The 25648-nt window shown below is 41.2% G+C and overlaps 1 protein-coding gene across 48 annotated transcripts in view; it reads left to right on the top strand.

Annotated features, from left to right (window-relative positions):
- The window catches only part of LOC138675454 (protocadherin gamma-A4-like), a 732953-nt gene that overhangs the window by 621519 nt on the left and 85786 nt on the right, over nt 1-25648 (top strand). Inside the window, exon 1 of one of the 48 annotated variants that reach the window (XM_069763695.1) lies at nt 4343-4527. The exons of 46 other annotated variants lie outside the window; for them this stretch is intronic. In XM_069763695.1, the coding sequence (XP_069619796.1) occupies nt 4525-4527 (3 nt within the window). In that variant the 5' untranslated portion in view covers nt 4343-4524. Of the gene's footprint in view, nt 1-4342; nt 4528-11959; nt 14550-25648 lie in introns of those variants that run through there. One more of the 48 variants, XM_069763671.1, reaches the window with a different exon arrangement.

The following is a 25648-nucleotide window of genomic DNA, read 5'->3' as shown; positions in this document are numbered from 1 at the left end:
ATTTTATGATCCATTTTATCCTACTGCCCATGTGAAAATGAAAAAATTGAGGCGAAAATAATTTTTTTTTGAAAAAAAAGTACTTTTTCATTTTTACAGATCAATTTGTGAAGCACCTGAGGGTTTAAAGTGTTCACTAGGCATCTAAATAAGTTCCTTGGGGGGTCTAGTTTCCAAAATGGGGTCACTTGTGGGGGAGCGCCAATGTTTAGGCACACAGGAGCTATCCAAACGCGACATGGTGTCCGCTAACGATGGAAATAATCTTTCATTCAAAAAGTCAAATGGCGCTCCTTCCCTTCCGAGCCTTACCATGTGCCCAAACAGTGGTTTACCCCCACATGTGAGGTATTGGTGTACTCAGGAGAAATTGCCCAACACATTTTAGGATCCATTTTATCCTGTTGCCCATGTGAAAATGAAAAAATTGAGGCTAAAAGAATTTTTTGTGAAAAAAAAGTACTTTTTCATTTTTACGGATCAATTTGTGAAGCACCTGGGGGTTCAAAGTGCTCACTATGCATCTAGATAAGTTTCTTGGGGCGTCTTGTTTCCAAAATGGGGTCACTTGTGGGGGAGCTCCAATTTTTAGGCACACGGGGGCTCTCCAAACGTGACATGGTGTCCGCTAAAGAGTGGAGCCAATTTTTGATTCAAAAAGTCAAATGGCGCTCCTTCCCTTCCAAGCCCTGCCGTGTGCCCAAACAGTGGTTTACCCCCACATATGAGGTATCAGCGTACTCAGGACAAATTGGACAACAACTTTCGTGGTTCAGTTTCTCCTTTTACCATTGGGAAAATAAAAAAATTGTTGCTAAAAGATAATTTTTGTGACTAAAAAGTTAAATGTTCATTTTTTCCTTCCATGTTGCTTCTGCTGCTGTGAAGCACCTGAAGGGTTAATAAACTTCTTGAATGTGGTTTTGTGCACCTTGAGGGGTGCAGTTTTTAGAATGGTGTCACTTTTGGGTATTTTCAGCCATATAGACCCCTCAAACTGACTTCAAATGTGAGGTGGTCCCTAAAAAAAATGGTTTTGTAAATTTCGTTGTAAAAATGAGAAATCACTGGTCAAATTTTAACCCTTATAACTTCCTAACAAAAAAAAATTTTGTTTCCAAAATTGTGCTGATGTAAAGTAAACATGTGGGAAATGTTATTTATTAACTATTTTGTGTCACATATCTCTCTGGTTTAACAGAATAAAAATTCAAAATGTGAAAATTGCGAAATTTTTCAAAATTTTCGCCAAATTTCCATTTTTATCACAAATAAACGCATAATTTATTGACCTAAATTTACCACTAACATGAAGCCCAATATGTCACTAAAAAACAATCTCAGAACCGCTAGGATCCGTTGAAGCGTTCCTGAGTTATTACCTCATAAAGGGACACTGGTCAGAATTGCAAAAAACGGCAAGGTCTTTAAGGTCAAAATAGGCTGGGTCATGAAGGGGTTAAAGTTCATGCTTTGGCCTATATAAGAAAAAAAGATGTGTGAAAGATTAGTGCTAAGGGACTAATACCAGAACAAAAGTGTACAATATACTTGGAAAATTGGTGCTGATGCCTAAATTTTTATTTTGTTTTCTATTGTACTTTGTGCAAGTTTTATATTATTTAGCTAAGAGAAAACAAACAGACTAATGCCTGGAGTGGTGCAAGTGGCTTCTAAGATATGGAGCCCAGGACCTTTATTACCCTGGGGCCCATATTTTTTTGCAGCATCCATACTTAAGTTCTTACTTGACAGCTGTTTGTAAAACACAGGTTATATGGTTATGCATTTCAAAGAAGTACGGATACTATTATCCCATTTTTATAATCCTGTTGAACATCTTTCATGCCGTAAATCAACAAAAAAAAGGTTGATCCATTATTTACCCTACATTACAGAAGTAAATGGTTTATCAGTATACATAATCAACTTTAAATAGTGCAGACTGCAGATATTACAAAAACATTATCATGGAATCCGAGGTGACAATGCATCTAAGTAGAGAAACTTTTGCTATATTAACCGCATTCTTCACAACATATACCGATAGAACTTGCATTCCAACATTTTTGGCCCAGGTTTATTTGGGTTAAGAGACCCCAAACTATCATATTTTCTGATTTATGTCCTTGGTATTGTCTTGTCCCCTGTTCTACGTTTTTTTTTTACGTTCTTAGGCAGAATCAGTTGATATTCTCATTCACTGGTGAGATGCTCATAAAATATTCAATTTCTGTGAATTTGAACACTGTTTGTTTTTTTCTTTCGTCACATTCTTTTTATTAAATATTGTTCAAATAATTACAACTACAGGGAACAGCTCCCCGAATAAATCACATACAGAAACAGAAAAACAGAGAGGATGATAACCTCCCTTCCCTACCTTCGGAAAACCAAGTCCTGGAATTTTTTTATATAGGAAGATTTAAAAGTATCTTCTGTACCAATATGTTTTCATTTCCATATATGCAAATAAGTAAAAGTTTTCTGCCGTCAAGTAAATGTTCATTTACACTTTTTTTATGAGCCTAGAAAGGGAGAAAAAATAGTAAGACTCTTGACGGTAAACTAGGGGTGTTGATCCAAGGACCCCAATTTTTTTAATAACATTTCTTTTCTTTTTATAAATTTATTTTTCTAAATGTACAACCTCATTTACTCTATGAATAAATTCACCAGTGGATGGTGGAGAAGATTATATCCAGTAAGAAGAAATAGTTTTATTTGCAAAATACACTATTCTGGCCATATCAATTGCTCCAACTCCCAATATGCATATTTTCGGCTCTAGGGTTATTATTATTATTATTTATTGTTATAGCACCATTTATTCCATGGCGCTTTACATGTGAGGAGGGGTATACATAATAAAAACAAGTACAATAATCTTGAACAATACAAGTCATAACTGGTACAGGAGGAGTGAGGACCCTGCTCGTGAAGGCTCACAATCTACAAGTTCATTACTCTACCATAAATTCTGTTAATTATATCTGGAGCATTATTATAGAACCATTCAATATTATTGCATTCCCAAATCATACGCTTGAGGTGGGCATTTGGTAAAACACTTAGAATGGGTGGGCAGTTAGAATTTTGCCTTATCCCAATCCGATGTAGAAATGATGGATATTTTCTGTGAATCGAAGGCTTCGGAAACTGAAAGAAAAGTTCGTAGCCTAATATGAGGTCCCACTAATCCTCTAGTATGAACACAAAAAAATAGAGTGAAAGAGTCCACAACGACATAATTAGAGTAAAAATAACAATCTAATTTTTATTAAAGACACAAAAATCACAACAAGATGTAGACATAAAAGATCAATTACATTTTGCATAGGTGCTGTGTGCACCATACACACACAGGAGGAATAAATAAGAAGGAGACATGACGGAAAAAATGGAGAAGGGACGGGGGGAAAAAACGCTACCTATATGTCCTCAAATAGCCATAGGGTACTGATACTCATATGCAATAACGGGTCCCACAGGTATCCCATAGATACGCATAGCAGAGCGTCACTAATAATAAATAGCAGGCTTACCCATCTTAGGTGTCAGGCAGCGCACCCCCTCCTTCTCACACCCCCGAACGCACGTTTCGCCAAATGGCTTTTTCAACAGGGTCCCTTCTCCATTTTTTCCGTCATGTCTCCTTCTTATTTATTCCTCCTGTGTGTGTATGGTGCACACAGCACCTATGCAAAATGTAATTGATCTTTTATGTCTACGTCTTGTTGTGATTTTTGTGTCTTTAATAAAAATTAGATTGTTATTTTTACTCTAATTATGTCGTTGTGGACTCTTTCACTCTATTTTTTTGTGTTCATATCTTCTTGGAGTGGTCCTGTTGGTAAGACACCGTGTTGGTGTTCAGGGAGAGCAGTATTTCTTCGCTCTCAGATATACTATACTATAGTGCTTCTCGATTGTGTTAATAATCCTCTAGTATGACTACCACATCAGCTTATTTGGACACTTTTTGTATCTAGTATACAGATAGGAATATCTAAATACAAATGATCATAAAACAAGTTATTTAGCTTCATTTCGAAGTATTACTTCTGTTACCATGGTCATTTATAGTCAGTATATTATTAAGCAGATACTTTTCTTAATGAATTCATAAAAATGTGAAATACAAAAATGTCATGAAATATCAGGAACTTTTGTTTTACACGGCAAAGGATTCCAAACTTTACTTTTCAGAATTGACCAGGAGAGGGCAGTCTTGTCATCCACTGAAGCTGTTATACTGGTTTAGACCTAGTCATGTCAGCTGTGCGCTCTCCTCCCCCTGGCTCAGTGATTCACCCTCCCATCGTCTCTCACACAAAGAAGAGCTGCAGCTCCGATGAGAGCCCTGCGGAGGATTTCAATGCAGGAAAACCAGGATTTTCCCGTGCCTAGGATTTATATTTTTGCTGCTCACACACTTGGATTGATGGGATGATGATTATTCTCCACGCATTTTAGAAGAAGGATTTAAGATATGGACAATCAGAGCTTTGTGAAGGCTTGGAAATGGCAAGTAGCTTTCTCCCTTCTCCTGTGTAGCTGGGGCTGGGTCTCTGGGCAGCTGCGTTATTCTGTCGCTGAGGAGTCTCATCCAGGGACTGTTGTGGGGAACGTGGCTCAGGATCTGGGGGTGAATCTGGCTGATATTAGTAGAAGGAGACTGAGTTTGGGGTCGGAAGGAAACAGCAGATTGTTTTCTATAGAGCAGAAGAATGGAGCTCTGGTCGTCCATGAGAGGATTGATAGGGAGAGCCTGTGTGGATCCAGCCTGAGCTGTGTCCTGCATTTAGAGGCTGTGGCTGAGGATCCTCTGGAGCTGCACAGTCTGGAGATCGACGTTCTGGATATTAATGATAATTCACCTATTTTTAGGACTAATGACCAAGTTGTCCGGATTACAGAGCTTGTATCAAGTCCTGGCGTTCATTTTTCTTTACCGACGGCACAGGACCTGGATGTAGGTGTAAATGGGGTTAGTCAGTACAGACTGACTCCAAATCCTTTTTTTTCATTATCTATAACAAATCGCAATGATGGAACGCTCATTGCAGAATTATTGCTGGAAAAAGCTCTAGACAGAGAAGAGATAGCTGAGCACAAGCTTATTCTCACTGCTATAGACGGGGGAGAACCGGCCAGATCCGGATCCACACAGATAACGGTCATTGTGTTAGATATCAATGATAATCCTCCTGTGTTTGATCCATCCACATATAAAATCACGATTACAGAAGATAGACCGCTAAATGCAACCATATTTAAATTAAATGCCACAGATTTGGATGAAGGAGCAAATAGTGACATTTTATATTCCTTCGATCAACTTACATTGGATTCTGCAAAATCAATATTAAAAATAAATTCAGTAACTGGTGAAATATATTTAATAAAACTGGTGGATTATGAAACAATAAAATCCTATGAGCTTTTTGTTAAAGCAGCAGACAAAGGATCACCAAAACTAGAAGGGAGATGTCTGGTTAAGGTGGAAGTAGAAGATGTAAATGATAACACTCCAGAAATTAGCTTTAAGTCTAAAAATACTGTGGTTCCTGAGAATGCCCCCATAGGAACTGTGGTTGGATTCATCACAGTCAGAGATAAGGATTCTGGTAAAAATGGTGAAATTAGACTTGATGTGTCACCAAATTTACCCTTTAAAATCCAGCCCATGTCACAGCGTTACGCTCTGGTCACTAGCGGACATCTGGACAGGGAGAGGCTCTCACAATATACCATTATACTGACGGCATCAGATCTGGGGTCTCCGTCTCTCAGCAGCCAGATTACAATCAGCCTTAATATCTCTGATGTGAATGATAATCCTCCAGCATTTCTGCACAATGTGTACAATGCCTTCATACCAGAAAACAATGAGGCCGGCAGACTGTTATGTTCGGTATCTGCTGTAGATCTGGATGAAGGATCTAATGCAAACCTCATTTACTCCATCGCTGAGAGCCACATCCACGGTTCTCCTGTCTCTTCATTCGTCTACATTAACTCCGACACCGGGAATATTTATGCACAAAGGTCTTTTGACTATGAACAATTCCAGGTTCTGCAGATCACAGCGAGAGTGGAAGATTCTGGATCTCCAAAATTATCCTCCAATGTTTCTGTCTTCATATTTATTCTGGATGCAAATGACAACCCTCCCACTATCTTATACCCAGAGAACACAGCGGAGACCATTGCTCAGGAGACCATCCCAAGATCTGCAGCTGCTGAGTATTTAGTCAGTAAGGTGTCTGCCGTGGATGTGGATTCTGGGCACAATGCCTGGCTCCTCTATAGTCTGGTGCAGTCTGCCAGTCCTGCTTTATTCCACATCTCCGAATACACAGGAGAAGTCAGGACTCTCCGAGGTTTACATGAGATGGATAACACGGAGCAGAGACTTGTGATTGCAGTCAGTGACCATGGAGAACCTTCTATGACCACCACGGCTACCATCATTGTGAATATATTAGACTCTGTGGCTCAGGAAAGTCCTAAATCTCAAGACTTTCTTACAAATGTAAAATCTGCTCCAGACCTGACTCTGTATCTTATTGTCTCCCTTGTGGCCATCAGTGCAGTTTTTCTGGTCACATTTGCTATATTACTTGTTCGGTGCCTTAGAAAGAATTATGATTCTGGGTGTGGATTCTGCTTCTCTGACAAATCCCTTTCTACATCCTACAAGGATCAGTACAAACCAACCCTTTACCTGAACACAGACGGGACACTGAAGTACATGGAGGTGCGGATGGCTCCACCTGAGATTGCCGCTCCCTGTTATTCAGCCTGCTTCCCCCAAGCAAACATTCCAAATTTGACATTAACAAAATCAGTAAATGTAACCGAAATGGACAAAGAGATAACATTAATGTCTAATTCCAGCTGTTTTAATGAACTAAATCAGGTGAGATAAAATGAACTTACTCTGTAGCTTTCCTTTATCGGCACTGTTTTAAATCAGTTGTACTTGTATATGGTCTCAATCAGGGACTTTAGGACCTTAGAATATTTTTTATAAAATTATCAAATAAATTTGAAACTTTCTTGTTTTCTATTCTCAGTAGTTTTTTTTACTTAAATTGTTTGTAATTTACTCTATAGCAAAAAAATCAGGTAAATCAAAAAGAAGATTCTAGAAGTTGTTTTTATTGCCATTTTGTGGTTTGAGCACCCAACTGATGTTTATTGCTTCTTTTTGGGATCTTAGGGGTTGATCCTTCACTTTATAATCTCTATTGATATGTAAAGTCCAGCAGTTGGTTTTCCTGGAGAATCCCACTAGCATGGGCTTTCAATTATCATAATATTTATTTAAAAGCCTAAAAAATAAAAATCATACAAACTCTACATAAAAGAATGTGGCTGAATGATATTTGTGTCGGTAGCAAATATTATCGATGTTTTGAGATGCCAGATGATGCCATTAACAGTGCTATAGTTCTATACATTTTAATGCTAAAGTGAGCCGGCTTTAATGCTGAGCTGGCTGTCAGTCACTGCTGGGAACACAGTTACATCCGCCGCTCACTATGCACTGAGCAGTGCCTGAAGCCACGCCAGCCACTTCTCTATGACTGAAAGCCAGAGGCTGTCACTAAGATTAAAGTTAATTTAATCCCGGCAGTGGAGCTCTCAGTGCGCTGAGCGGAGACTGAAGCCACGCCGGCCGCATCTCTTTGACTGACAGCCGGAAGCTATAACTAGGATTAAAGTTAATTTCATTCCGGCAGTGGAGCTCTCTGTGCGGTGGCTGCAAGACTTCAGAATGCTATTATCCAGCAGATAAACCTCTGATCTGCAGATTAATAGTGTTTTTTTCATGATAGGTTCCCTTTACATCTAAGTTGCCTTCATTGATCTTGGTCTAACCTACTATAATGGGGTAATTCCAGATGAAGGGGTCTCGTGCTGGGAATAGCTGATTGCAAGGGTTCCAGGCAGATGGACCTTAGCCTAAAAAAGGGGTTTTCCAAACTGAACAACTCCAGTGGGATCTCAAGACTTACTAATACAGATAAAAGAAGGAGGATGTCCCAATGTATTTGTCATGCCAATGTTTTCATTCTCCAGACTGTTGCGTAAAACTACCAGCTGGCATTTGACTGGTCATCAGATTATAAAAATCTCATGAAAGCGTTCGGCATTATGACTAAACCGTCTTTACTGCACTTCTAGCTGACATGTTTCTAATTAGATCTTCTCAAAATGACTGGATTAGTCAAAAGCAATCAGTGCTCAGCATGGTAAGGGACATGCAACCCAAAGAAACCACTTTCATAATGTACTATGACATGAAGAAAAAGCAATCCATCTAGCCTCTATCTACTGAACATATAAAAGCATTGCATGCATTTGATGGTCAACAAAAAATATAAATATATTTTCTGCCCCCCCCCCTCCCCCCATGTGTTCTCTATTACTGCTACTACTGTGGTGTTGGACTGTTAACCTTGTGTTACACTTTAACAAAATGTGGAGAGTTGACTATTATTTTCACTGACCTTTCAGATAATTATTATGGAAACAATGCTTACTGCCTCGTGTTGCTTTATTTGTAATGCTAACTTTATAAAATGAGCTTTTATTACCAATTTAAGGAGTTGGCAACAATATTATAATTTTTTTTATGTGAACTAACTACCATACATAACCACTTTTCTAAATACTTTGCTTTTCCAAATCTCTATGCAAACTGAGCTGCTCTTCTGGTGGGACACAATCTCTGGCTGAGAATCCCCCGTCATCCTGTGATGTCACGAGAGTCTCCCTGACTTCCTGGCTATGGCGTCCAATGTGACATCACAGTCATATGGCTTTCCATGCTGCGTGGGTGGGCTCTATTCAGAAGAGCTCACTCGGCTGACATTTGAGTGAGTGCTACAGATAAACCTGTAGTATATGATCAAAGGTCATTCAGATGAGACATCTGAAGTTTTATCTTTCCATCACTTATGCAGATTGAGATACTTTTCCTTGGGGAGTGTGTACTCTTGGAGGCAAGTCTCAGAGCATTTCTGCAAGCTTGACAAATGGTTAAAATGCCTATCTTAAGCCAGCACTATGCAACATATTGCTTTACTTTATGAAATAATGTGGGCATGTGCACACAGTGTGGAGTTTTTGCTAAGGATCCGCAGTGGATTGGCCGCTGCGATTTGCAGCAGTTTTCAATGAGTTTACAGAACCATGTAAACCTATGGAAAACAAAATCCACAGTGCATGCTGCGGAAAAAAAAACGTGCAGAAATGCAGCGGTTTACATTCCGCAGCATGTCAATTCTTTGTGCAGATTCCGCAGCGGTTTACACCTGCTCCTCAATAGAAATCCGCCGATGTAAAACCGCAGGTGGAATCTGCACAAAAACTGAGGAAAACCCGTGGTAAATCCACAGTAATTCTGCAGTAAATCCGCAGTGCGGTTTTCCTGTGGATTTACCAAAATCAGTGTGGAAAAATCTGCACACCTTTCTGCAGCGTGTGCACATAGCCTTAAGGTGTTATATATGGGCAAGAGTCCATGTTTAATATCAAAAGTATAAAATACCAACGCCTTAATGCTCCATAATGTAGTATTATGCCATGGAATGTGTCAGGGTGTTTGGAGCAGGGCAAATGCTGACTGTATTATAAAAGTTGACATCTGCCTTTAACAACAGCGCCTAGAACTACCCTCTGTTAACCTTTTAACCCTGCTGTTCTGTTGGTCAAAAATGACCGACTTTGAACTTCAATATTCTTTAAAATATTCAAGATGCGGCTCTGAAACCCGTGGCCGACCGACCCATCCTCATTTAAGTCAATCAACCACAAGTTTCAGAACCGCATCTTGAACACCCCAAAAAATACCAAAGTTCAAAATAGGTCTCCCCAGACCGAACAGAACAGCAGGGTTAAATGTTGCTGTCAGTCACTGAAAGTGGCATTTTGGACCTGTCATCAAGCCCGGGTGTTCGTTCAAGCACTGATCTGCCTGTTTGCAGACGATGACTTATTATATCTAAATATTTAGAACTGAGAGTCCTCAGTGGTTGATACCTTTTAATGGCTAACTGAAAAGATGGTAACAAATTGCAAGCTTTCGAGACTACACAGGTCTCTTCATCAGGCAAAGACTAAAACAAATTCTGAAGAATCACATATTTATGCACAACATAGTATAGGAGAAAAAAAAAAGAGGGGAAAAAAAACCATGGATAAGCCAGGTGACATGAAGCAGAATTACCATGGGTGATAAACAGTTACGTCCATAAATATTGGGCCAATTCTTAGATAAGGATTGTTTTATTGTCCTGTAATTAGGGTCTCTGTTGTAATGACCCTTCATGGTCTGAGGGGCAAGTTCCTTAGTTGATGTAAAAAGACATAAATCCATGTGACACATTCATTCCTGCATTAAGAGTGTCAAAGATCATCATCAGTTTATATTCCCAGACTCTCCTGTCTTTCTGCGATTTGAAGTTTCCTTTCAATACAAGTAATTTCATGTCCATAATGTTATGATTTGGGAGACAGAAATGTATTGCCACCGGTAGATCCATTCTTTTTTCTCTTATTGTATGGCGATGGGAGTTCATTCTTGTTCTAAGCTTCTGCCCTGTCTCCCCTACATACAGACCCCCAGTTGGACATTTAGTACATAAAATTAGGTACACCACATTAGAAGTGACGCAGCTGAAAGTACCTGGGATCTTGTGGTCCTGATGTGAATTGGGGATCTTTATCTTGTCCGTGGTCATTATAAATGGACAGGTAGATTTGGGGGCTGCCTAAAACACAGCTTTAGGCAGCCCCCAAATCTAAGAAGCATCATTGTAAAGAGCTCCCTGTCCTCTCCAACAGCTGCAGGAACCTTTCCTTGCAACCAGAAAAAATGTAAAACCTGTCCATTTATAATAAAAGAATGGATCTACCGGTGGCAATACATTTCTGTCTCCCAAATCATAACATTATGGACATGAAATTACTTGTATTGAAAGGAAACTTCAAATCGCAGAAAGACAGGAGAGTCTGGGAATATAAACTGATGATGATCTTTGACACTCTTAATGCAGGAATGAATGTGTCACACGGATTTTTGTCTTTTTACATCAACTAAGGAACTTGCCCCTCAGACCATGAAGGGTCATTACAACAGAGACCCTAATCACAGGACAATAAAACAATCCTTATCTAAGAATTGGCCCAATATTTATGGACGTAACTGTTTATCACCCATGGTAATTCTGCTTCATGTCACCTGGCTTATCCATGGTTTTTTTCCCCTCTTTTTTTTTTCTCCTATACTATGTTGTGCATAAATATGTGATTCTTCAGAATTTGTTTTAGTCTTTGCCTGATGAAGAGACCTGTGTAGTATCGAAAGCTTGCAATTTGTTACCATCTTTTCAGTTAGCCATTAAAAGGTATCAACCACTGAGGACTCTCAATTCTAAATATTTTTCTATCCACTGGCTAACACGGTACCAAGATATATTTCTTTCCATTATTATATCTAAACATTTAGAATTATCCTACCTATTTTTCAAAGTGGAAATGTAACTAGAATCCTATATGTATAGTTTATAGTTTATGGGCTCCAATTTTGTTTTCTTTTTCAAAAATAGGGAACACTTCTGAAAATGAAATGCAAAAAGTGGTGTTTTACTCATCCCCATGAATGTATGATTTCAGGACTGCGTTTGGGCTGTTTATGGTTTTCAGGTGCCTCATTGTACAGCCCAGATTTTTTTAACAAGTTAAATATCTGAATATTTTTCATTAAAATACTAAAAAAAGTATATAATCATCAACTAAGTGATTTTTCAGTGCAATAATCATATTTGTCCAGAAGAGGGAGTGCCTGCCTTTGGTAACATGGTGAGATTTTCTCATGTCAGCTGTGCGCTCTCCTCCCCCTGGCTCAGTGATTCACCCTCCCATTTTTCTCCTCACACAAAGAAGAGCTGCAGATCTGATGTGCCACGCCATGGATGTTTCCCACGCAACAAAAGGAATACATTTTCCTGGAAAATATTTTTTACTGAAGTAGCAAGCTATTTGGGATTACAAAGAGGATGTACGTTTTAGATATTTTCACCAGAAGGATTTAAGATATGGACAATCAAAGGTTTCCAAGGGCTTGGAAATGGCAAGTAGCTTTCTCCCTTCTCCTGTGTAGCTGGGGCTGGGTCTCTGGGCAGCTGCGTTATTCTGTCGCTGAGGAGTCTCATCCAGGGACTGTTGTGGGGAACGTGGCTCAGGATCTGGGGGTGAATCTGGCTGATATTAGTAGAAGGAGACTGAGTTTGGGGTCGGAAGGAAACAGCAGATTGTTTTCTATAGAGCAGAAGAATGGAGCTCTGGTCGTCCATGAGAGGATTGATAGGGAGAGCCTGTGTGGATCCAGCCTGAGCTGTGTCCTGCATTTAGAGGCTGTGGCTGAGGATCCTCTGGAGCTGCACAGTCTGGAGATAGACGTTCTGGATATTAATGATAATTCTCCATTTTTTGCTTCCAGTGATCAGGTTATTAAGATCACTGAGCTAGTAACAAGTCCTGGCGTTCAGTTCCAGTTACAGATCGCTAAGGATGCAGATGTTGGAATAAATGATATTAGACAATACAGAATAAGTCCTAATCCATATTTCTCATTGTCTGTTACTACTCGCAAAGATGGAACTCTTATTCCTGAATTGGTATTAGAAAAGGCTCTAGACAGAGAGGAAATAGCGGAACACAAGCTTACTATCACTGCAATAGACGGGGGACAACCAGCCAGATCCGGATCCACTGAGATAACGGTCATCGTTGTAGACATCAATGACAATTCCCCGGTGTTTCATCAGTCGAGATATAAGGTGAATTTATCAGAAAATGTTCCATTGAAAACGGTCGTGATAAAACTTAATGCTACAGATTTGGATGAGGGACCAAATGGGGAAATATTTTATTCCTTTAACCATCATACTTTAGAGTCAGAAAAGCAAATATTTGATTTAAATCCACAAACGGGTGAAATATTTATCAAGGGAAATGTGGATTTTGAAGAAGCAAAATTGTATGAGCTGTCTGTCAGAGCAGTAGACAAAGGTTCCCCCAAATTAGAGGGACGGTGTGTTGTTCAGGTGGAAATAGAAGATGTCAATGATAACACTCCAGAAATTAGTTTTTTGTCAAAAAATATTGAGGTTCCTGAGAATGCCCCTATAGGAACTGTGGTTGGATTCATCACAGTCAGAGATAAAGATTCTGGTAAAAATGGTGAAATTAAAATGGATGTGTCACCAGATTTACCCTTTAAAATCCAGCCCATGTCACAGCGTTACGCTCTGGTCACTAGTGGACATCTGGACAGGGAGAAGCTCTCACAATATACCATTATACTGACGGCATCAGATCTGGGGTCTCCGTCTCTCAGCAGCCAGATTACAATCAGCCTTAATATCTCTGATGTGAATGATAATCCTCCAGCATTTCTGCACAATGTGTACAATGCCTTCATACCAGAAAACAATGAGGCCGGCAGACTGTTATGTTCGGTATCTGCTGTAGATCCGGATGAAGGAGCTAATGCAAATCTCATTTACTCCATCGCTGAGAGCCACATCCACGGTTCTCCTGTCTCTTCATTTGTCTACATTAACTCCGACACCGGGAATATTTATGCACAAAGGTCTTTTGACTATGAACAATTCCAGGTTCTGCAGATCACAGCGAGAGTGGAAGATTCTGGATCTCCAAAATTGTCTTCCAATGTTTCTGTCTTCGTATTTATTCTGGATACAAATGACAACCCTCCCACTATCTTATACCCAGAGAACACAGCGGAGACCATTGCTCAGGAGACCATCCCAAGATCTGCAGCTGCTGGGTATTTAGTCAGTAAGGTGTCTGCCGTGGATGTGGATTCTGGGCACAATGCCTGGCTCCTCTATAGTCTGGTGCAGTCTGCCAGTCCTGCTTTATTCCACATCTCAGAATACACAGGAGAAGTCAGGACTCTCCGAGGTTTACATGAGATGGATAGCACGGAGCAGCGACTGGTGATTGCCGTCAGTGACCACGGAGAACCTTCTATGACCTCTACAGTCACATTGATTGTAAATATTATGGACAATATTGTGCAAGCCAATCCCAGACCTCATGACTTTTTGACCAATGTGAAGTCCACATCAGATATGACCTTGTACCTTATTATTTCTCTTGTGGCCATCAGTGTGGTTTCTCTTGTGACTTTTACTATATTGATTGTCAGATGCCTTAGAAAAGAAAGTTACAACAGCAGTTGTGGCTCTTGTTTTACACCCAGATCCCATTCTAATCACTATGTGGACCAGTATAAACCCACACTTTACCTGAACACAGATGGGACCTTGAAGTACATGGAGGTGCGAATGGCTCCATCAGGTCCACAGGAACCGTGTTACACAGCTTGCTTCCCACCTTATACAGAAAATAACTTTACATTTAGCAAGCCATTAGATGTCTCACAGCAGAATGTGAACGAAGCAGAATCTTCTACTCTTAACAGTTTCACTCAAGTAAATCAGGTGAGAGATGTGCGCAAATGCTGCCAAATTTCACAGATTTGTTGTCCTTTGGTGGGTATGATTGCAAAATTCTTTACTACGGCAATATAATATTCCAATAGAATATGTAAAACTTGTTATAAGTATTTAAATTTTTTACACTTAATATGGCCATTATTACGAGTTCTGTTAGATAATCTGCATTTGAGTCCCCTTCTCTACTTTCCGAGGTGATCCTTGGTTCAACCATTTGCAATGTTAGCACTTGCATCCTGTGTAATAACATAGTCCGAGTCCGAGGTTATGCAGAACATTGTTTCTTCATTATTGATAATCCTAAGTGAAGAGGAGCAAACATTTATATATGTTATATGTGTTATATACAATGACTTTTCATGACTGTCGCAGCATTGTTACTGTGTTTATTGGAGTTCCCCATGGCTGCTATCTTGGAGAAGCCCAGCACACGTGGCATTTTACAACCTTCTAAATCCAAGATTGCTTCCATTTACCAGCAGGCAGTGTAAAATTATAATAGTTTTTCCCCATCAATTGTAGAAACGCTTGTCAGTGTTTTCAGTCTTCATGCTATAATTATCCCTTGAAAGCTCCCAGTAATGATACCGAAGAGAATGCCACTACTTTGTGTTGTTTCATAGTCGCTCTAGCTAGATGCAGTACAGTCATTCTCCTTACCTAAAATTATAATGTCTGATGTGTGCAGTGTTTTACTTCACAACCAGTAAAAAAAATATGCTATTTCATTCAGACGGGGAAAAAACAACTATGCTGACTTCTATAGGTGCCAGTGGGGCCTTTAGTGGTATTTCTACTTTCCAGACACTTTGTATCCTGTATAGTTTCAGCATTGAGTCCAATATTCTTCTATGGCAGTCTGCATATCTGAAGAAGGTCTAAAGTGAGACCAAAACTTCATATATGTTCACTGTGGATTGCAAATAAATTATTATTTTTCTACTTCAATTGAGTGCCAAGTTTTTCATAGATATCATACTATGGATTGGGCTCCTACTTGTGTTGTCAGGAGGGCCGTGCTCTACTACTACAGGTGAAACAACAGTAGCTTTATTTATTCTACATTGTCCATAGCTGGTCAACCATCCATAGGGCAGCACGGTGGCTCAGTGGATAGCACAGCAGCCTTGCAGCGCTGGGGTCCTGGGTTCAAATCCCACCAAGGACATCATCTGCAAAGAGTTTGTATGTTCTCTCCGTGTTTGTGTGGGTTTCCTCCCACATTCCAAAGACATATTGATAGGGAATTTAGATTGTGAGCCCCATTGGGGACAGCGATGATAATGTCTGTAAAGCGCTGCGGAATATGTTAGCGCTCTATATAAATAAATATTATTATTATTTATAACACTACCAAACACATTGGAAAAAAGTCAGTTTCAGAGGAACTAGTTGGCTGTCTTCTGTCTATGATGGCTTGTTACTTTTCTTGGACAGAAGATGCCATAGGAAAGAAAGATTTGGCATGTTGTACTGAAATGCTAAATCTTTTTTTAAATGAGATTTCTCCAACCACCCCTTGAAAGCACATGCACGCTTGGCCAAGCTGAGAGAAGTAGCTGAATTGCCAAAAAGCATTCGGCAATAACTCAGTGTATGATGATTGTTTTACTTCCCCCTCTACAATCAGATCAGGGCATGCTGTGTGCTCTAATCTGAGAGAGGAAGACAACAATGAGGAAAGATTGTTTATGAGCACATATTGCTCTAAAGGTACCTTCACACATAACGATATTGTTAACGATATCGTTGCTATTTGTGACGTAGCAACGATATCGTTAATGAAATCGTTATGTGTGACAGCGACCAACGATCAGGCCCCTGCTGGGAGATCGTTGGTCGCTGAATAAAGTCCAGAACTTTATTTCGTCGCTGGACTCCCTGCAGACATCGCTGGATCGGCGTGTGTGACACCGATCCAGCGATGTCTTCACTGGTAACCAGGGTAAACATCGGGTAACTAAGCGCAGGGCCGCGCTTAGTAACCCGATGTTTACCCTGGTTACCATGCTAAAAGTTAAAAAAAACAAACACTAGATACAGCCGTCTGTCCTCCAGCGCTGTGCTCTGCACTCCTCCTGTACTGGCTGTGAGCCGGAAAGCAGAGCGGTGACGTCACCGTTCTGCTTTCCGGCTCACAGCCAGTACAGGAGGAGTACAGAGAAGCAGAGCGCAGCGCTGGAGGACAGACGGCTGTAGGTAAGTATCTAGTGTTTTTTTTTTTTTTACTTTTAGCATGGTAACCAGGGTAAACATCGGGTTACTAAGCGCGGCCCTGCGCTTAGTTACCCGATGTTTACCCTGGTTACCGGCATCGTTGGTCGCTGGAGAGCGGTCTGTGTGACAGCTCTCCAGCGACCAAACAGCGACGCTGCAGCGATCCGGATCGTTGTTGGTATCGCTGCAGCGTCGCTAAATGTGAAGGGGCCTTAAGGATAAACTACTATGATCTTCATGGACAGAAATTAACATTGTACCTGTTGATAAATTGAAAAGTAAACAAAATATACTAGACACTACCAAACAAGATGCAGGTGTTTTCAGGAGGGCTTTAAAGACATCAGCATCACTATTCCCATTGGTGTTCACAGTCTAGATTCCCTATTAGTATGTCTTTGGAGTGTGGGAGGAAATCGGCGAACCAATAAAACATGGGGAGAACATACAAACTCCTGACAGATGTTGACCTTGGTGGGATTGGAACCCAGGACCCCAGCGCTGCAGGGCTGTAATGATGAATTGATAAGTGATCTGCAAAAATATAGTTACTGCTTGTACAAGACCGTTATCTCTGGAACCACATGGCAATAGAAAAAAAAAACTGAATATACAATAGAGCAACTAAAAAACTAAGAAAATAAACTATCCTCTTTTGACCTGGTGAGAGGTCCTTTCTAAGGACCAACCCAATTTTGGCCTTCAGGAATGTGTGATTATTTTAAATTAGTATATTCATTGCCAAATTAAGAGAATGATAACTTTTTTGTTTTGCCTTCAATGCAGATGCATATTTAACTTTTTTTGCTGGGCAAGTTGTAGTTTTGGGTTAGTTTGATGACAATTACATTGATCATATCTTAGTAGTGCCAATGGACTGACATACGTAGCACTCCTTAGATGCAGCTGTCACTAATGCACACAACATCTAAGGGGTTAAACAGACAGATTTAATGGATTTTCTAACCAAAGAGGGAGCCCCAATGTCAATCACATGGGCTTCCTTGAATTATATTTTCTCTACCGCCATATTCTTCAAGATGCTTTTTTACTGCATGTCCTACTGCAGTCACAAGGTGACTACAATTTGTATGTAGTCATGTGTCTATTTGTAGCAAGGCATGATGGATATTAAGTAAGGTAGAACTCAAATATAATTGCAGTTTTAATATTTATTTATTACTTCTTTTTGTCATTATTACCTCTTTGATTGATATGTTGTCTTTTTTAATTTCCTTTTTTTACTCTTTTTCTTCTTTTTACTTCTACTTTCAGTAATGAAAGCAATTCAACTGTTGACCAGAAAAGGGCAATCCGCTATCTTCTCTGTACTTGAGCTGCTCATGTCATTGAAGGTTTGCCCTCCTCTTGGCTCAGTGAATCAACCTCCATCTTTGCACCCACTCACAAGGCAGAACTGTTGCTTTGTTGAGACCTCCATGTTTATTTTTAAATGCTCTGGATGGCAGCTCTCCTAGTGAAAATAATGTAAGACCAGCCTAGAACCATATTGGATTATAAAGGGACTTGCAGGTGTTATCAAGAACGTGTGATGAACATATCATGCTTAACAATGGCTTCAAAATAGCAAGAGACATTTCTCTTCCTATGTTGTAGCTGAGGCTGGACTGGGTGTATGAGGAGTTAGAGCCGGGACATTTGTGGAAAATTGAATTCAGGGTCTAAGAATTGCTAGTTAATAAATGCCGATTTCAAATAGGAACTGAGAGTAAGAGCAGATACTTTAATGTGGATCAAGGGAGGGGAGCCCGGACTGCAAAGACGGGGAAAGCTTGTGTGGATCCAGCCAGAATGTATTCCTGAATCTGAGGGAAATTACTGAGAACCATGTGCAGATATTTGGTAATAAGAATACAGGATATACAGTATGTGATAATTCTCCAGCGTTACCTAATGCTCATCTTATTTTGAGGATCGTGAATTTGTGATGATTCCTGGAGTCGGATTTCCACTAAAATTGCGCTAATATTACCAGGTGTTACCCAGTATAAGCATAAAAAGCAACTAAATCCACACAAGGTTTTTTCACATTTCAGTGTCATTATAAACTACAGGCTTATAGATGGGGGTTCACGTTCTGAGACTTCCACCAATGATTTACACCCCCCAAAAGGCGAGCAGCACAAAAGCCAGGATTCAATATTAAGCCTAGGCTATGAAAACTATGCTTACAATTAAATTTGTACTGCACGCTGTGTGTGCACTAAGCAAGGGGCTTTGAGCTCCTGTCTGCTGAGCTGTGCGCTCCTGTCTGCTGAGCTGTGCGCTCCTGTCTGCTGAGCTGTGTGCTCCTGTTTGCTGAGCTGTGCTCTTCTGTCTGCTGAGCTGTGCTCTCATGTCTGTTGAGCTGTGCACTCCTGTCTGCTGAGCTGTGCGCTCCTGTCTGCTGAGCTGTGCACTCCTGTTTGCTCAGATGTGCACTCCTGTCTGCTGAGCTGTGCGCTCCTATCTGCTGAACTGTGCGCTCTTGTCTGCTGAACGGTGTGCTTCTGTCTGTTGAGTGGTGCTCTCCTGTCTGCTGAGCTGTGCTCTCTTGTCTGCTGAGCTGTGTGTGCTTGTATGCTAAGCTGTGCGACCCTGTCTGCTGAGCTGTGTGCTCCTGTCTGCTGAGCTGTGCTCTCGTCTGCTGAGCTGTGCTCTCCTGTCTGCTGAGCTGTGCTCTCTTGTCTGCTGAGCTGTGCACTCCTGTGTGCTGAGCTGTGCGCTCCTGTCTGCTGAGCTGTGCTGTCCTGTCTGCTGAGCTGTGCTGTCCTGTCTGCTGAGCTGTGCGCTCCTGTCTGCTAAGCTGTGTGTGCTTGTATGCTAAGCTGTGTGACCCTGTCTGCTGAGCTGTGCTCTCTTGTCTGCTGAGCTGTGCTCTCCTGTCTGCTGAGCGGTGCTCTCCTGTCCGCTGAGCTGTGCTCTCTTGTCTGCTAAGCTGTGTGTGCTTGTATGCTAAGCTGTGTGACCCTGTCTGCTGAGCTGTGTGCTCCTGTTTGCTGAGCTGTGCTCTTCTGTCTGCTGAGCTGTGCTCTCATGTCTGTTGAGCTGTGCACTCCTGTCTGCTGAGCTGTGCGCTCCTGTCTGCTGAGCTGTGTGCTCCTGTTTGCTGAGCTGTGCTCTTCTGTCTGCTGAGCTGTGCTCTCATGTCTGTTGAGCTGTGCACTCCTGTCTGCTGAGCTGTGCGCTCCTGTCTGCTGAGCTGTGCACTCCTGTTTGCTCAGATGTGCACTCCTGTCTGCTGAGCTGTGCGCTCCTATCTGCTGAACTGTGCGCTCTTGTCTGCTGAACGGTGTGCTTCTGTCTGTTGAGTGGTGCTCTCCTGTCTGCTGAGCTGTGCTCTCTTGTCTGCTGAGCTGTGTGTGCTTGTATGCTAAGCTGTGCGACCCTGTCTGCTGAGCTGTGTGCTCCTGTCTGCTGAGCTGTGCTCTCGTCTGCTGAGCTGTGCTCTCCTGTCTGCTGAGCTGTGCTCTCTTGTCTGCTGAGCTGTGCACTCCTGTGTGCTGAGCTGTGCGCTCCTGTCTGCTGAGCTGTGCTGTCCTGTCTGCTGAGCTGTGCTGTCCTGTCTGCTGAGCTGTGCGCTCCTGTCTGCTAAGCTGTGTGTGCTTGTATGCTAAGCTGTGTGACCCTGTCTGCTGAGCTGTGCTCTCTTGTCTGCTGAGCTGTGCTCTCCTGTCTGCTGAGCGGTGCTCTCCTGTCCGCTGAGCTGTGCTCTCTTGTCTGCTAAGCTGTGTGTGCTTGTATGCTAAGCTGTGTGACCCTGTCTACTGAACTGTGCGCTCCTGTCTGCTGAGCTGTGCTCTCCTGTCTGCTGAGCTGTGCACTCCTGTCTGTTGAGCGGTGCTCTCCTGTCTGTTGAGCTGTGCTCTCTTGTCTGCTGAGCTGTGTGTGCTTGTATGCTAAGCTGTGTGACCCTGTCTGCTGAGCTGTGTGCTCCTGTCTGCTGAGCTGTGTGCTCCTGTCTGCTGAGCTGCTCACCTTTCAGAATGGGTGGGTGGAGGATTTAAGCTCTTGTGTGTCTCAGGAGCTGGAGTTAAAGATTCAGCGTACCACAGAAAATAAGCATGCTGTATTATATGGACCACAGTAGAACTTTACTGTGAACGCAGCTTTTGCAGGTCCACCTACTGTATATAGACACATGTTTATATGAATGTATGGATGGTTATGGCTGGCAGATATTAGCAGTGCCAGATGAGCAAACTGGACAGTTTTAAAAGAGACATTGGTGCTGACAAGTTTGTGTGGTTGGTATTATAATACTGTTTGTACTGAAGATACAGTATATGCTAAAGTGGCCATTATGTGCACAACATGTGCCCAGCGATGCCAAGTAATACATCTTGTAGGCACCTTAAAAGTTTGCTTCCTTGTACTCACTAAGATAAATACACACCCTCTATGGACCCGGTTCTTTAAGACTTAAGTCTTAATGAAGGAGGCAGCTGGAGTATGAATTGTCAATTCATTAAGAGACGCCCACCACTTGATATATCAAGTGTGCTCTGTCACTAAAAAGATAAACCAGCCTGCGATTGCTATACATTTCTGGAGTAAGTTACATTACTTATGATGAATCTGATGGGCTGGTGGGCCACCCCCCATCAACCTCATGTCCTGCTAAGGCTACATCCATATTTGCATAGCAGGTCAAGACTGGCGTATAAACGCCAAAAGTCACAACATTTTTAAGGCGTTTACAACAGATTTCTTGTGTAAACATCATAATTAATTGTCCCCTGTATTTGTATTGCCTATGAGATGATAATGAAGTATGAAATAAAACTAGAAGTCATAAATTAGTGTTAAAATGATAAATATCTAATTAATGATAGTCTCTTGTTGGTAAAAAAAGGATTTTATTGAAACAGCAAACACAATCCAGTAAGTGACACATCCCTTGTATCAGGGTCTCTGCCCCTGCATCATGTTGCTCTCAGATAACAAAAACTTGCTGACAGATTCCTTTTAAGTGGCCATGTCACATACATGGTGTATTTTAGTTTACTTGTATGTGTCTTGGTGATTTTTTTTCTCCATCCTAAGCCGTCTATATGGGTCATGGGTTTCCAGGTCATGGGAAGCTGAATAAACTGTGATCCGATTCCAGAGTGATCCTTTTTTTTCATAATATGTATGGGCCGGACATAGACCTCCCTGAGGATCTGCCTCCAGAGATTATTTTAGATGAAAGTCGTTACATGTCTCACACTGGTAACTTTCCTTTCCATTTAAAATAATCTCGGGAGTCAGATTCTCAGGGAGATCTATGTCCGGCCCATAGATCTTAACAGCTAATTAATATATTAAGAGAAATATGGATTCCTCTGGAATAAGACATCAGATCAGAGAGATGAAGATATCACGTTATTCAGCTTCCTATGACCTACATGTCCATGTAGATGGCCTAGGAAGGTTGGTCCTACTGACAGATTACCTTTAGTGTTATGTATACAGTAGATAGGGATTATTTGATTACCTGTTGGATCCAATAATGTAACATACATGTTGACAAGGAATAAAGAACACATCCTATCTATAAGTGATGGCATGTTATCCTACATGTGGACACACCGACAGCTTCCCCCAGTGACAGCTGAGCAGCCGGATTATCACTTACTGGTAAGAAGCAGAAGTAACATGACTGGAGAGACATATTGTGCATGTAGACACTCATGATGGGTGGTCTCAATTACTGGAGAGCAGCTAAGTGTGTGCCCTTGTAACCTGATAGTCAATTAATAGCGCCACTAGTCAGGAAGAGCACGCGGACATGTGCCCCAACTCCACAGGAAGAGAATGAAACCCAAACCTCCCCACAATAACCACAGGAACCTCTGTACATGTCAAGGGTCCACGTGAACAGCAGTAAGAGAGGAGACCTCTGCATGCCTGTGTGTTAGGTGGTGGTGTAAGATTATTGCCAAAAGCTTTAGGAATTCTATAAAGCAGTATCCAAATGGATGAAGCAGCCAATAGACCTGTTATATAAGATATTGATTTCAATATTTACAGAATTAATATATATTTTTAATATCTATGTATTTCTTATTAACCATATAACACTAATGACGCGGTGCACCATCTGTCTATCACATAGCACACACAAGCTTTCACTAGGGTCAGTATGGTTTTGGAACCAGCACAAAGACGGGAAGCAAGGAGTTCAAAGTGTGGGGCTAGTTCTATTTTTTTTTGTGACTTGCCACTTACAGGGAATCTGTCACCAGGTTTTTGCTGCCCCATTTGATAGCAGCATGATGTAGAGGCAGAATTCCTGATTTTAGTGATGTGTCACTTACTTTACTTGGCTCTACAGTTTTGATTAAAGGGAACCTGTCACCCCCAAAATCGAAGGTGAGGTAAGCCCAGCAGCATCAGGGGCTTATCTACAGCATTCTGTAATGCTGTAGATAAGCCCCCGATGTATTCAGAAGGATGAGAAAGAGAGGTTATATTATTTATATATATTTACCCAGGAGCGGTCCCGTTGCAGTCTGGTCCGATGGGTGTCACGGTCCGGGGCCTCCCATCTTTTTACGATGACGTCCCCTTCTTGTCTTCACGCTGCGGCTACAGCGCAGGTGTACTTTGTCCTGTTGAGGGCAGAGCAAAGTACTGCAGTGCGCAGGCGCCGGGAAAGGTCAGAGAGGCCCAGCTTGCCGCTGCAAGAAGACAAGAAGAGGACATCATCGTAAGAAGATGTAAGGCCCCGAACCAGACTGTGACGCCCATCGGATCGGACCGCCCACCCAGGTGAGTATAATCTAACTTCTTTTTCTCATCTTTCAGGTTACATCGGGGGCTTATCTAGAGCATTCCAGAGTGCTCTAGATAAGCCCCTGATGCCAGTGGGCTTAGCTCACCTTCGATTTTGGGGGTGACAGGTTCCCTTTAAACACTGCTTCTTTTACTGCAGATCTACACGTTCTCTCAATACTGAGCTCTGTATAACTCCGCCCACACCACTGTCTGCATAGGAAAAAAGCTGCCAATCAGTGGTGGGGGCGTGCTTAGGCTACCAGACTGCAGACCATCTAGTTCTCTAGTGATAATCTCTTGCTGATAAAACTGTGATTTTATAAAAACTACACTAAGCAGAGCAGGAAGTGACACATCGCTAGAATCAGGGTATCAACCTCTACATTATGCTGCTCTCGGATAAAGTGGCAAAAACTGGTGACAGATTCCCTTTAAACTAAGATTTGGTTTTAATTTTAAACTTGACCGGAGATTCATGTTTCCCAAATAACAAGGATCACGAAAAAGAACATTATTGCAGATATTTATGCTTTACTCTAAAACACATTGGGGTTTCACTGGAAAAATACTTTGAGAAGTCAACCAGGGACTATGTGACTCAGATGACGGGTCCAAGGCAGGTTCTCAGCGGCTTCTCCCCAATTGACAGATTTCTTTCCATTGGTTTGTACAAGGAGAGACCTGTGAATCTACTGTAGTGCAGCCGGGGATCTGCATCAGACTAGTCATCCAAGGCACACAGCCCCTGGCCAGATAAATAAGGTATATTTTCTCTGAATTGGCGCAGCTTTCACACCATAACTCAGCCAGTGTCTAAATCATAGTTCAAGCAGCATGAATCTCCTGGGTGGTTCCCTTTAAATTTTTGTGAAACTCCATTGCAAGTTATGATATAGATTACCCCGATTACATTTTCTTGAATTTGGTTGAGGACTGTAATTCCTAATACAAAAAATACAATACAAAATTTTGACGCTAGTTTCCTTAACACACTGCAATTCACATCACAACCACAGGGTGGCTACACACACACGCATACAGCACTAGGCGCATCAAGGCAATGTATCGCAAAATCATCCCACATCTTAGCCAATATCGAGCCAAGAGGACACTTAAGGAAATGCATTATTGTAGGTAATTTAACAATTTAACCCCTTGGTGACCAGGTCTAAACAGCCAAAAAAAAAATGTCTTCAGTTTTCACCTCTTTTTTTGCAGCTGCATTTTTTTTTCATTGACATGCCTGAATGAGGCTTTGTTTTATATGGGAGAAATTATATTTTTAGCAGTAAATGTAAATTATTGTGTCATTTAGATATTTTTTTCTTTTTTTATGTAAATATAGACGAAAGCAATTCCTAGTTGAGATTTTTTTTGTTCATATTTTTTTTTACTGTTCAAGCTTCACACCAAATAAACTGCTAAATGAATTTCCCAGGTTATTACAAGCATATGGATACCTAATATGTGCAGGTTGTATGTTTTTCGTTACATGTATTTTAAAAAATGATTTTTTTTTTCTTATATTTTAGCGCCTTTAACTACAATTTGCGTGTAACACCAAAAGGAAATACTTTATAAACAAACAGGCCATCAGAAAATATAAAATCAAAATACATAGTAACATAGTAACATAGTTAGTAAGGCCGAAAAAAGACATTTGTCCATCCAGTTCAGCCTATATTCCATCATAATAAATCCCTAGATCTACGTCCTTCTACAGAACCTAATAATTGTATGATACAATATTGTTCTGCTCCAGGAAGACATCCAGGCCTCTCTTGAACCCCTCGACTGAGTTCGCCATCACCACCTCCTCAGGCAAGCAATTCCAGATTCTCACTGCCCTAACAGTAAAGAATCCTCTTCTGTGTTGGTGGAAAAACCTTCTCTCCTCCAGACGCAAAGAATGCCCCCTTGTGCCCGTCACCTTCCTTGGTATAAACAGATCCTCAGCGAGATATTTGTATTGTCCCCTTATATACTTATACATGGTTATTAGATCGCCCCTCAGTCGTCTTTTTTCTAGACTAAATAATCCTAATTTCGCTAATCTATCTGGGTATTGTAGTTCTCCCATCCCCTTTATTAATTTTGTTGCCCTC

Source organism: Ranitomeya imitator, chromosome 4, assembly GCF_032444005.1.
Source record: "Ranitomeya imitator isolate aRanImi1 chromosome 4, aRanImi1.pri, whole genome shotgun sequence".
NCBI lineage: Eukaryota > Metazoa > Chordata > Amphibia > Anura > Dendrobatidae > Ranitomeya > Ranitomeya imitator.
Note: the sequence above shows the minus strand (reverse complement) of the source record. Positions and strands in the feature narration are given on the sequence as shown.